Source organism: Carcharhinus amblyrhynchos, chromosome 16, assembly GCF_965287045.1.
Source record: "Carcharhinus amblyrhynchos chromosome 16, sCarAmb.v2.hapA, whole genome shotgun sequence".
Classification (NCBI taxonomy): Eukaryota; Metazoa; Chordata; class Chondrichthyes; order Carcharhiniformes; family Carcharhinidae; genus Carcharhinus; species Carcharhinus amblyrhynchos.
Window position 1 is genome coordinate 37,190,625 of NC_137339.1, and position 14,098 is coordinate 37,204,722.

The 14,098-nt window shown below is 44.1% G+C and overlaps 1 protein-coding gene across 1 annotated transcript in view; it reads right to left on the minus strand.

Moving 5' to 3' along the window:
• The window catches only part of atp9a (ATPase phospholipid transporting 9A), a 179,232-nt gene that overhangs the window by 78,506 nt on the left and 86,628 nt on the right, over positions 1 to 14,098 (minus strand). Inside the window, exons 12-13 of the mRNA XM_080205002.1 lie at positions 12,192 to 12,334; positions 6,974 to 7,086 (exon numbers count right to left, since the gene is read on the minus strand). Coding sequence (XP_080061128.1) covers positions 6,974 to 7,086; positions 12,192 to 12,334 — 256 coding nt within the window. The remainder of the gene's footprint in view (positions 1 to 6,973; positions 7,087 to 12,191; positions 12,335 to 14,098) is intronic.

Here is a 14,098-nt window from a genome sequence, read left to right on the forward strand (position 1 = left end):
TTCAATAAGATCATGGCTGATCTGTCGTGGCTCAGTTCCACTTTCCCGCCCTCTCCCCATAACCCTTAATCCCCTCTCTTATCAAAAACCCAACAACCCGCTTCTTAAAAATATTTAGCGAGGCAGCCTCCACCACTTCAACGGGCAGAGAATTCCAGAGATTCACCACCCTTTGAGTGAAGAAGTTCCTCCTCAACTCCGTTCTGAACTGCCCCCCCTTTATCTTGAGGCTGTGCCCCCTAGTCCTACTGTCTTTTTTGAGCGGGAAGAGTCTTTCCACCTCTATCCTATCCATCCCATTCATCATCTTATACGTCTTAATGAGATCTCCCCTCATTCTTCTAAACTCTAACGAGTACAAGCCTAGTTTATTCAGCCTCTCCTCATAGCTCAACCCCCTCAACTCCGGTATCAGCCTAGTAAACCTCCTCTGCACTCCCTCCAAGGCCAAAATATCCTTGCGCAGGTGCGGCGCCCAAAACTGCACACAGTACTCCAGCTGCGGCCTCACCAATGCCCTATACAGCTGCAGCAAGACCTCCCTACTTTTATATTCAATCCCCCTCGCTATGAAGGCCAGCATCCCATTCGCCTTCCTGACCACCTGCTGCACCTGCAGGCTGGGTTTTTGCGACTCATGCACAAGGACCCCGAGGTCCCTCTGCACCGTCGCCTGCTGCAGTTTTTCGCCACGTAAGTAATAGTCCTTCCTACCATTCTTCCTACCAAAGTGGACCACCTCACACTTGCCAACATTAAATTCCATTTGCCATTTCCCCAACTGATGTCCCACAGGGAAGGGAACCCCACCATCTTTGTTGTGGTTAGTTCCTGATTGTCCGTGGTTCATTCAATATCTTCTAAAGTGACCTGACTAAATCTAGTGCCAATGTTACCCACACTCGAGCACATTAAAAATAAAGTTTCAAAACACACGAGAAGAACAGGAGATTAAACTATTGACTAACTCTCTGCATGAGATCATCCATTTTACTAGGCTGATGCCGGAGTTGAGGGGGTTGAGCTATGAGGAGAGGCTGAATAAACTAGGCTTGTACTCGTCAGAGTTTAGAAGAATGAGGGGAGATCTCATTGAGACGTATAAGATGATGAATGGGATGGATAGGATAGAGGTGGAGAGACTGTTCCCGCTCAGAAAGGATAGTAGGACTAGGGGGCACAGCCTCAAGATAAAGGGGGGGGGCGGTTTAGAACGGAGTTGAGGAGGAACTTCTTCACTCAAAGGGTGGTGAATCTCTGGAATTCTCTGCCCGTTGAAGTGGTGGAGGCTGCCTCGCTAAATATTTTTAAGACGCGGGTTGATGGGTTTTTGATAAGCGAGGGGATTAAGGGTTATGGGGAAAGGGCGGGAATGTGGAACTGAGCCACGACAGATCAGCCATGATCTTATTGAATGGCGGGGCAGGCTCGAAGGGCTATATGGCCTACTCCTGCTCCTATTTCTTATGTTCTTATGTTCTCATTGTTTATTGGTCATTAGCAGAAACTACAAAGGATTGTGAATATAGCCCAATCCATCTCGCAAACCAGCCTCCCATCCACTGACTCTGTCTACACTTCCCACTGCCGTGGAGAAGCATCCAGCATAATCGAGGACCCCACTCACACCGGACAATCTCTCTTCCACCTACTTCCATCTGGAAAAAGATACAAAAGTCTGAGGTCACATACCAACCGACTCAAGGACAGATTCTCCCCTGCTGCTGTCTGATTTTTGAATGTAAATGATCAACCTACCTTGCACTACATTGATCTTTCTCTACACTCTAGCTATGACTGTAATACTACATTCTTCACTCTCTCCTTTCCTTCTCTACAAACGGTATTGTATAAGTGCAAGAAACAATACTTCTCCCTGTATACTAATTCATGTGACAATAATAAATCAAATCAAATAACAGAAAGCTTGAAAAATCAACGGGCTTGTGCCAACAGCTTTGAGCAAAGCACATCAAGTTTATTTTCCTTTGTGGTGGTTTAATATCTCAAAAAAAGTTAGCTCGGAATTGATAGTTTATGCATCTGTTGCAAGATTAATGACAGAGACAATAAAAGCAAAATGCTAAGGACGCTGGAAATCTGAAATAAAAACAGAAAATGCTGGAAAACTGAGCAGGTCTGGCAGCATCGGTGAAGAGGAAAACAGAGTTAACAATTTCAAGTGTTTCTCTTTCTGCAGATGCTGTCAGACCCGCTGAGTTTTTCCAGCATTTTCTGGTTTTATTGACACCTATGATTGCAACCTCTGACCAGCTAACAGCAGAAATTTGCAGCTGGGAAGCATTTTACATGACTGAGTGCAAAACACACCATCAGGTTAGTCAGTTAGGGTAAAAATCCTCAGCTGTCCCCTCTTGCTCAGAGAAACCGGATAGTGTTTTACAGTGAAGATACTTTTGCTGCTACGTTATTCACTACATGGTCAACAGGTGATCACGAGATAAGACATTCCTATGCTTTACCACCAATGGAGCGGCACGTCTCATAATCCAAATTTTGAAATGATCATTTTAACCACTGTAAAAAGTAAGAAAAAGGCCCTGAGGTTAGCCATATGCTAATTTGTAACTGAGGCACTCAGGACCTACCTAGGTCTCAGCACAGCTCAGCAACCTTACACAATAGGTACCGAACTAAATCAACCACAAAGATCAAAGATTTGAACCTCATTCTGTACCAAGTCACATGGTCTCAGTGAGGGTGCCAATAGCACTTCTACGTGTGGCTTAGTGCCTTTGGATTAGAGAGGTGAAAATCAACCAGGATTCCTGCTTTTGACCGACAGCCAACAAACACAGATTGAAGTGCAGATTTGTGGGGATTAGGTGAAAGCACCTTTTGGCTGATCATGATGATTCTACAGCCAAATAAACAGCCAACACTCACCACTGGGGTTCAGCACTTCAATAGGGCACCACAGATTGACAAGTGCCCTGAGTTCATGAAACTAATGCCCACGGCAGAAGTGAAAGAGACAAAATTAGTTTGGGGGTGGGGGGGAGGAAATTGAGGAATCTAGCATAGGAGGGCTCTGTTACTTGGCCTAAAAGTCAGTTTACACAGTAATATTCCATTGGGTAACAGGACTCTGGGGCACAGGCTGTTTAGAGTCAGATTGTATTTTTTACCTGGAATTTCATTTAGCATGAGTGACCGACAATCAGATTAAATTCCCAGAGTTTCACTTTCATTGCTTAAAGACTTCAAACAGACGCTATAATAAATTGATACTTCAAAGTCACAGGTTTGTGTACTTGCAGCTTAAAATATTATGCAGGAAATGCAACAAATTAAAAAGAGCTAATGTTAATGAAAGAGATAAAAGCAAGGTTGGGATGCTGCATAATAACTTGAGTAGAACGCAATAGTAACAGGACGTTATGGAGTCAATATGCAAGGATGTCAGCACTGAAGCGGCCTGTAGGCCAAGATCAAGCATAGGATCAACCCAAGATCAGGTGTAAGGTCTGTTCTTAGCAGCTTGAATTTAGTACGTCTCTTTTACAAATTGGATTTAATTTGAATTTGAATTGGATTTTGGAGCAAGCAAGGAGATGGATTAGAGGCTGGCCCTGTCCATTTCGCACACTGACACTGTAACTCTGAGAAAGAGATAAAATTATTTTTAAAAGGGTGCATGGACTGAACATTTATTCACGTGCCAAATATTCACACATTTATATTTTCCTTGCCAATAATTGCCCTCTCTTTCTCTTCCGTTCTGAAGGTTTGACTCATGACTGGGTATAGTTCCACGGGTACCGGGCAACCTCTGGTACCTTGATCTTTCTTGATGTATGGATCAAGATGAAGTGCTAGCTAGACTAATGGGTATGAACCACATCAGAGTCCAATCACATCCCTGCTGCCATTACTCCCATGCACATTTATAACAGGATAGTGGATTAGGACCTGGACCTTTTTGCAGGAATACATCTACTGTCCTGGTCAATTCAGGTGCAGGAAAGAGATAGAGAATCTGGTGAACTGGTGCAATGACAATAATCTCTTCTTTAATGTCAGTAAAATGAAGGAGATAGTCATTGATTTCAGGAAACTCAGTGGAGGATATGCCCGTCTTAATCAACGGGGATGAAGTGAAAATGGGAATATAGAAGATAGGAGCAAGAGAAGGCCCACTTGACCCTACGAGCCTACTCTGCTATTCATCACCTTCGTGGCTGTTTATCCAACTCAGAAGCCTAATCCTACTTTCTCCCCATAACCTTTGATCCCATGTGCTATATCTCACCATCTCTTGAATACACTCAATGTTTTGGCATAATCAATTCCACAGGCTCATCACTCTTTGGGTGAAGAAATGTGTCCTCATCTCCGTCCTAAATGATCTACCCCGAATCCTGAGACTGTGACCCCTGGTACTGGACTCTCCCACCATAAGGAACATCTTCCCTGTCTAGTCCTGTTGGAATTTTATTAGTCTCTGTGAGATCCCCCCTCATTTGTCTGAATTCCAATGAAAACAATCCTAACCGAGTCATCAGTCCCCCATCCCCGGAATCAGCCTGGTAAACCTTCGCTGCACTCCCACAAGAGCAAGAATATCGTTCCTCAGAAAAGGAGACCAAATCAGCATGTAATATTCTAGGTGTGGTCTCATCAAAGCTCTGTATAATTGCAACTGCTCCTGTACTCGAAAACTCTCGCAATGAAGGCCAACGTTTCATTTGCCTTCTTTACCGCCTGTTGCACTTGCATGCTTACCTTCAGCAACTAGTGCACAAGGACACCCAAATCCCGCTACACTCTCCCCTCTCCAAATTTTCAGCCATTCAGGTAGTAATCTGCCTTCTTGTACTGCATCTGCCATTGACTTGCCCACTCACCCAACTTTTCCAGACCATAAATGGCGAGACCTTCATGTTTCTAGGTATCCAGATCACCAACAACCTGTCACTTCCCTCCACACTGTAATTAAGAAAGCCCACCAATGCCTCTACTTTCACAGGAGGCTAAGAAAATTTGGCATATCTGCCACGATTCTTGCCAACTTTTACAGATAAGCCTTAGAAAGCTTTCAAAGCTTGGTACGCCTCCTGCTCCATTCAAGACTGCAAGAAACTACAAAGGGTCGTGAACAAATCCCAGTCAATCACATAAACCAGCCTCTCATCCACTGACTCTGTCTACACTTCCTGTTGCCTGGGAAAAGCAGCCAGCATAAGAAAGAACCCCACACACTCAAACATACTTTCTTCCACCTTCTTCCATTGGGGATAAGATACAAAAGTCTGAGGTCATTTACCAACCGACTCAAGAACAGCTTCTTCCTTGCTGTCATCAGACTTTTAAATGGGCCTATCTTGTATTAAGTTGATCTTTCTCTACACCCTAGCTATGACTGTAACATACATTCTGCATCCTCTCCTTTCCTTCTCTATGAATGATATGCTTTATCTGTATAGCATGCAAGAAACAATGGGCCCGATTTTACCAACATGTTGTGCCTTTTTTCAGGTGCGAAAACTTGGTAAAGTCAGGTGTGAGGCGAGTAGCGCGATCCGTGCCAGTTCCCCCTTTACCAAGGCTATTTACCATTTGCAAGCATTTAAGGTGACTTAACGGGCTGGATGCCCAACTTTACTGGACTTCCCCATTTACCACAATGTTCACCCATCCAGAATCGGCACGAATTAGGCATGCTCCATAGAAGTCCAATTCGGGCACTCCACTTAGCGAGGAAGTAGGTGTCTAGCGTCTGACGGCTCTCTGCTTGAAATCAGTGGGGGTGGAAGTGGGAGGCAAGGGGAGATGGGTCCGCTGCCATTCTGCCCGAGATCAGTGAAGGGAAAGGGGCATCCATTGCCACTTTGCCTGAGATCGGTAGGGGAGAGGAGGGAGGGGCCTGCGATTGGCAGGGTGGGGGGGTGGTGTGTGTGGGTGGTGAGGAGTTAAGGAGGTCAGTAATGTTGTGGGCAATATCTGTGGGGGCCAGGGGGAGGCATTATCCAGCCCGGGAGGGATGCGGAAGGGGAGCAGCATTCTATCTTTATTTTTGGCACATGCACACTTGGAGGCGCCAATCGGAGCTGGAAGGTTTTGGGCACATTAAGCCCCACCACAGGCTTGTGCAGTGCGATTCGGAATCACTGATATTTTTTCAGGTAGAGTGCATATGGGGGCGCCTCACAACAAGGCCAGAAGTTGGGTCTAAAACACTCCCGATTTCAAGTCCGTCCAGTACTTGGAATCAAAATGGTAAACTAGGGCCTAACACTTTTCACTGTATACTAGTACATGTGGCAATAATAAATCAAGTCAATTTAGTTGACATGGGGCTTTCCACCTCTCCATTGCAAGGCTACTTGTCGTATATACCAAAGGACAATGGATAATCACAAGTTCAACCGAATATAAGCAGAATTCATTGTTGACCAGTTAAAGCAAAGTGCAGTCCTTCTCATACTTCAAATTATAGTTAAATAACTACAAATTAATAAACAATCTGTGATTTTGAAACTTTAATAAGTGAACTGAATTTACATAATAAACGAATTAAGAAATCAAACATCATAATAATCAATGTAAACGATTGTATAGAGCGAATGAGAAAGTAATGCGCCAAACCCATAATGGTATCGTAGGTTTTATAAACCACTATGTGGAGATGTGAGCGTTGGGTTGGGGTAAACACAGTAAGAAATCTCACAACACCAGATTAAAGTCCAACAGGTTTATTTGGTAGCACAAGCCACTAGCTTTAGGAGCACTGCTCCTTCATCCCACTTACCTGATGAAGGAGCAGCATCTGAAAGGTAGTGGCTCGTGCTACAAAATAAACCTGTTGGATTTTAACCTGGTGTTGTTATAAATCACTGATAGAGGATACACTGTCTTTTTCCTCAGTAATGGGGATCAGGGGCCTAAGATAAATTAATAGTCTGAATAGTAAACAGCAATGCTAACATGTCGCTTTTTGCCACACCTTTACCTGTGTATATGCACTAAAAACATGGCTCTCTACTTCATCCATGGAATCCAACCCATAAGATACTGTGCCCAGATGAAGGCGCCTGAACTGCATCTCGTTCTTTGTAAGAGTTCCTGTGAATCGGAGAGAAAGGCAAGTTTAAGATACGTGAGATTTTGAAATTTATGCAAGTTTAGTTGCTTACATCATAGAGTGGTGCTGCAGTGGGGAAACATTCTGTTTCTCCCATATTTTCTCCCCTCCGCATAAAAGTGACACAGCACTAGCACAATGCCACAGGCAGAGCAGAGGCAAAATGACTCCGGCTCTTCAAGCTGGGAATACCATCCAAACGTGGACAGAAGTTCGACCCGCTGAATCAATGCTCAACTGAGTGTGAAATGGCAGCGGACTTGTCAGAGTTGACTTCCCCGCTGATTCTCCAGATGACAGGCATTGAACACTCACCATCCTCAAAATGCAGGCCCATGTCACTTAGGGATGAGATGTTACCCACAAGCACTGCCAGCCAATCAAATAGGTAGCAGCACTTCATTTCTAGCAGCACCACCGGGACTGACGGGGAGGTCATTCATAAAAGGGGTGGAAATATGTTTCCAAGGTGTTTGCTCGTCATTTGGGAAGCCCTCAGTGTGTCACAGGATGCCCAATAATGAGACTTCCCCCAAGCCCGCATGGAGGCTTCCAGAGTATATCTAGTGGTCTCTCCACATGTCAAAGTGCCCATCCACCACTCACAAAAATAGCGGTGCCAGAAAGAGGCCCTTAACTGGACACTCAAAAGGCTTCAATTGGTCTAAAAACAGGATCGCCACCCATCACCTTCCATGCCATATGGCAGCAGGATGGCAATGAACACACCAACCCCTGCAATCTTACCCAGTTTTTACCCACCCTCCCTTCTTCCCTCAATTATGTTCACTAGATTGATTCGAGAGAGGAGGGATTTGCCTTATGAAGAGCGATTGAGAAGTTTAGACTTATACCCTCTAGAAGAATGAGTTATAGAAGATGACAATGGGGATTGACAAAGCAGAACTTGGAAAGGATGTTTCCTCTTGTGGGGCAATGTAGAATGAGAGATCATAGTTTTAGAATGAGGGGCAGCAGATTTAAAACGGAGAGGAGGATAAATTACTTCTCTCAAAGGATTGTAAATCTGTGGAATTCACTACCTCGGAGTGAGGTGGATGCCGGGAAATGTAAAGAGATGACAGATTTTTAATTAGTAATGGGTTGAAGGGGCAGGAAAGTGGAGTTGAGGCCAAGATGAGATCAGCCGTGATTGTATTGAATGGCGGAGCAGGCTCGAGGGGCTGAATTGCCTGCTCAGCTCCCAGCTCTTATTTGCCCTGTGGCCCCAAAAAACCAGGCCAATCTTGCAGAAAATTTGCAAAATCCAATTTGTTGGAGTCAAAACTCCACCTTGCACAGACAAATTATTCCACTGATCATACCCAGGAAGTGGGGGGGGGGGGGGGGGGGGGGTGGTGGTGGTGGTGGTGGTGGTGGTGGTGGTGGTGGTTACGGCAAATATCAGGGCCCTATTCAAAATAATACATCTTATTATGGATTTGCATATCTTTCCATTAAATCACATCTTTAATCTGACCTAATGGCTTATCAGGTACAGAAAACCCAGGAGGTACTCACACTCCAGGAAATTTCCCAGTAATAAATGCATTCCAGATCCAGTGGTTTGGGATTAGAATGAATAATTAAGATATTTTAATATAGTTTATGTTACGTCTTCTTGGGGAGCACCCAAGGGTGATCCTATCAGCAAACTATTTGACTGGTTTACATTAAGAGGATATCTGGAATTAAAGCTCTGACTACATTTCTTGGCTCAAGACGAAGGGGGTGGATTTTCAAACGCCCATGAGGCTGAGTCAGGTATGGGTTTGCTTTGAAAATTTGCTGCCAGACGATGAGTGTGTCTTCCAACTCCTCAAAATATGCAGAGATTTTCAAAGTAGGGAAGGAGCAGACAACCTGCTTGCCTCTAATTAAATATCCCTTAAGCTTCTTGAAGAATTTATTAACAGTTCAAAAGAGACCAGAAGGCGATTTTGAAAGTGGTTGAAAGGATCGAACATTCTGGTGCATGTTAGTGCACACCTATTTGGAGCACTGCAGGGGCTCAAAAGTAGTGTGTTGCTGTTGATTTAAACTGTTCAAAAGAATATAGTTATTGAAGCTGAGGGCTCAAGCAGTCACACACAGTTGCAATCACAGGTCAGCTGCTGGAGAATAATCGTTTGGCCACTAGGGAGGTGACGGCCCAATGGTATTATCATAAACCATTAATCCAGGAACTCAGCTAATGTTCAGGGAACCCCGGTTCAAACCCCACCACGGCAGACAGTGGAATTTGAATTAAATTTTTAAAAATCTGGAATTAAGACTCTACTGATGACCATGAAGCCATTGTCAATCGTTGTAAAAACCCACCTGGTTCGCTAATGCCCTTTACGGAAGGAAATCTACTGTCCTTACCTGGCCTGGTCTACTAGTGACTCCAGAGCCACAGCAATGACTCTCACCTGCCCTCGGGCAATTTGGAATAGGCAATAAATGCTGGCCAGCCAGCAACACCCACATCTCACAAATGAATTTAAAAAACCTGTATGCACCAGGAGGTTGTTGGCCCTCTGTTCCCCACTTTGTCCACTCCAATCCGCAAGGCAATGGCAAACCCGGTAATGGATGCTGGCTGCCTTTAAGCCATGCACTCCACAGCCAGTTCTTGCCCCCTGGCAGTGTCCAGCACCACTAATTGGGCACCAAACCTGCCTCTGATACATTTAAGGGCTTTGCATATTAAAATAGGTCAGGACATGTCTGGTTTCCAGTCCTTTGCTGAAAAATCCAGCCCCAGATTACAGTTATGTCAGAAAGCTTCATTTCTTGTACAATCTTAGTGAGCCTCTTATTCATCAGCGTGACATCTTTCCCAATGCAAGACAGCCAAAACTAAACATGATAATCCAACTCAGACCAAACCAACAATTTGTCTAGGTTTACCATTACATCTTTGCTTTTGTATCCTGTGCCCCATTTGTAAATTTAGCAGGCTATGTGTATTTTTCACAGCTTCATCCACTTACTGACCTACTTTTAAAGATGTGTAAATCTGAATCGCTAAATTTCTATGCCTCCTTTCCTTGTAAAATTTTCCCTTTCAATCTACGGACGAGATTCTCTGGTCACATTCATCTCAGGACTGGAGAATCCTGTCCGATGTCAAAAAACCTTTGCGTGGTTTCCGCCCGCCCACTACAATTCCGTGGCGGGCGGGATGGGAGAATTCTGGCCTATAAGTCCACTCCTTATTTATCAGAAGAGTTGGGAAGGAGCAGAACATTTTTGACCAGAGTCTACTTCCCCTCAAGAAGGGAAAGCAGAGAACTCCATAATCACTTTTGTCACACATCCTAACTTTCCAAAGATCCAAATTCATGTCATTAAAAAGTGATCTATTAATTTGTGAGAAACTTCATCAGCTTTCCATGGAAGGTTACCAAGCACCCAAGAGAATGAGGGGGGATTTCTGCATCTTTAAAACAACAAAACTCAAGCCTGCAATAACATTTTGGTCCAGTGATCACAAACTAAAAAGCTGCCTGAAGGAAGAAGGTAACAGTGTGATTAAGGAACAACAGCAGAAAAAAAATGTCAAATGTTTCACTTCCTTAGGGGCTTGCTCACTCTTCTATGTTTATTTTGTCTCAGATTTTACTCAAAATCCTTCATCCTTCTTCAGAGGCGGACAGCTTATTATTGGAAAGTTGCTGGGGCAGTACAGAATGTGGTGTTATAACAACAACGCTCACATACAATTTAAAAGCACAGGAGGAGGCCATTTGGCCCATTGAGAGTCAGTTATCTTCCTAAACACGTACTCCATATCCTTTCAAATCTTTGGCTGGGAAACATACCGGGGAGGGGGGGGGGAGAGCCTTGTAACTAATGCTAGTTGCGAGTCTCCCAAGTACTTTATCTTTAAATCGCAATCAGTGTCAGAAATCAGCGTGGAGCTGATTATCACAGTAAGATTTGAATTTCGATATGATTAGCGGGCCTGGGACAGTATTCTCTGGGTTTGCTTGTGTCTCCCCCACCACTCCCTGCTAGGTGTGGTCCCCTCCAGCAGGGTTTACAACTGCTCCCCATTAACAGTAAACAGGCTTCCTCACCCATTGGTGGAGACAGAAGCCACTGAGGCCCCACTGGGATGTTGGAGGCAAGGGGGGAGGTGCCTCTTGGGCAGAGCAAGCCTGACACTACCCAAGGGGCAAACTGGCACTGTCCACCAGACAATGCCAGGGGTTGGGGCATACTGAAGTGCGGGGAAGTGGGACCCACTGCCACTCTGCGCTTGGGGCATTGGGAGAGAGTGGGAGGAGACGATCCGGGCTGGCCATTGGGCGGGGGAGGAAGTCAGGTTGGCTATTTGGGGGTGGTGGTTTGGGGGTGATGAATCAAGGCAGGTCGGGGTTTGGGCGGGGTTGTGGTCTTGTAGGCCGGCAATCAGCAGGCCAGCTTTCTCGTGCATGGTTCCTTGGGGAATCATCAGGAGGCCGGCAATGGGGAGCCGGTGCGCATTTGCCAATCTTCACACATACACATCAGCATATGCGCAGTGGTCTGCTCCGCATTATACTGTCAGCCTCTCCAGCGGAAATAGACCCCACCCCTACTTACCAGAGGGGCTCTGCAATGCTCAGACTGCTGGAGATTCATTCTGGTAAGTATGCCCAAAAAACTGATGGGAAGCACAACTAGTTTTGTTTGGGAGAATCCCAGCCTTTGTTTTTCAAATTCTTATCCAACTTCCTTTTAAAAACCATTATAGATCCTGGTTCTCCTGCTGCCGATCCAGCATTCTAAGTCTTACCTCTGTGTCGAAGCTCTTATCATCTCTTCCCTTATTCTTTTTGCAATGATTTTAACATTATGCCCACTAATTGCCCACTCATGGAATATTGGAAATGGAAGCTTGTCCAAGTTTACTTTATCAAAGTCTCTCTTAACATCAGTTTTCTTGTAACCTTCTTTGCTTTGATGAAAAGCCCCAGCTTTTCAATTCATTTCCTTACTATGAAGTCTCTTATTCTTTTTATCATCTAGTGAACCCTCTTCTCCATGGCCTTGGTTAGCTTGAAAGAGCTTGCAGATGAACATCTGAATGCAATCCTGACAATATAGCCATTACCTGTCTTGTCTGTGAGAACATAAGAAATTCTGCCAAGTTGCTCTGGAATGGTGCTTGCTCGGACCAATGTGCCAGGAATCTTAGAGTCTTTCCGAATCATCAAGCTGTAAACCATCTTTCCCATGTCCAAGTTGACACGAATGCTGTATGGATCAAAAAGAACAAAAGACTTCAACACATCTGGCCAGATAAACAACTATGTACTGGCCTTCACTGAACACGTGAAGATTACTTCTAATAACTGAATTAGGAATTGACAATTCATTTTTTGAGATATACATATAAAATATCATATGTGACAATACTGTGCCTTTAAGAAATACACTTATATCATGTATCTTAGGAAGGATATGTTTAGAATTCGGTTCTGTTTACTTGGTGCCAATTTGTCTGCACCAGGCAGCCCACATGCTGAGAATGCAGGAGAATAATTGATCCGAGATTATCGGACTTTTGTTTTAATCTCAGCAAGTGCATTTTTTTTGTCTGTTTTTTCCCCCCGGGGTTTCAGAGTAGGGTTTGATTAGGTTGATTGACCAGACTCAGAGTCATGCGAATGTGTGGAGCCAGGCTTTCAGAGAAAAGCAAGCAGTTTCTGCTTGAGTGTGCAAGAAGCAAGAGGTGTCTTTTTCTCTCTTTCTCTCTGAAGGCTGCTGTTTTGGAATTATCAGAAGGCAAGACTTTTGCTCTTTCTGTCTGTCTCTTTCCCTCTCTCTCCAGGAGATTCCAAAAGCTCTAGGACTGTTAACAAGTAAAACACACAAACCTGTATTGTTAACTAACTGATTTTGAACAAGTTTAAGTCTGTGAGGAATATTGCTTAAATTGGAAATAATAGAGATAGATTAGCAGTTCAGAATTGTATGAGATCAAGTTTAAATATTTCAACTGGTAAAAATTAAATTCATTCATTTGTTATTGTTAAATAAAATTTGTGATGATAAAAGCTTCCCAGTGGGTCAACAGAATTGCACCTGGAGTGAAACACATTATTCTCACATTAATGCAAACATCAAATACATAGATGGGTCTGGACTAACTTCATCATGTACCTTGGCATTTCTGATCTCATCCTTAACGCATGAGTTTCAATGCCAGTAGTGGGACAATATCCAGCATGGTTTCCCATTTATAATGGATAAATCAGAAGAGATTTAGTGGAACTGATGTCACCATAAAATGCAAACGTACCAGGGGTTTGTGTGGAAATAACGTTTTGTTTTCTCCCTTCAGTCTTCAAAGACATGACTATCTTGCTGACAGATAGAACCATAGAAAAACCACAGAAAATCACAGCTCAGAAACAGGCCTTTTGGCCCTTCTTGTCTGTGCCGAACCATTTTTTGCCTAGTCCCACAGACCTGCACTTGGACCATATCCCTCCATACCCCTCTCATCCATGAACCCATCCAAGTTTTTCTTAAATGTTAAAAGTGACCTTGCATTTACCACTTTATCCGGCAGATCATTCCACACTCCCACCATTCTCTGCGTGAAGAACCCCCCTAATATTCCCTTTAAACTTTTCTCTTTTCCCCCTTAACCCATGCCCTCTGGGTTTTTTCTTCCCTAGCCTCAGTGGAAAAAGCCTGCTTGTATTCACTCTATCTATACCCATCAAAATCTTATACACTACCCATCAAAGTCTTATATTTCAGGTATCTTCGCGCACTTCACTCAAACATTTATTTGTGCATGAACTTCACTGTGTTGAGTTTCTGGCAGCTGTGCAACTCTGTGGAAGCTTTACATCACTTCTGAAATCATGCCCTGAAAGCTTTCAACAGGGGTTGGCAAACTAATTTTTGTCCCTCCTCAATCCAGTGCCATTAAGGCCAATTGCAGCACCTCGAACTTCACCCTTGCAAACTAGCTCCTTTCTGCATTGCTGGTTAAATTCACTGAAG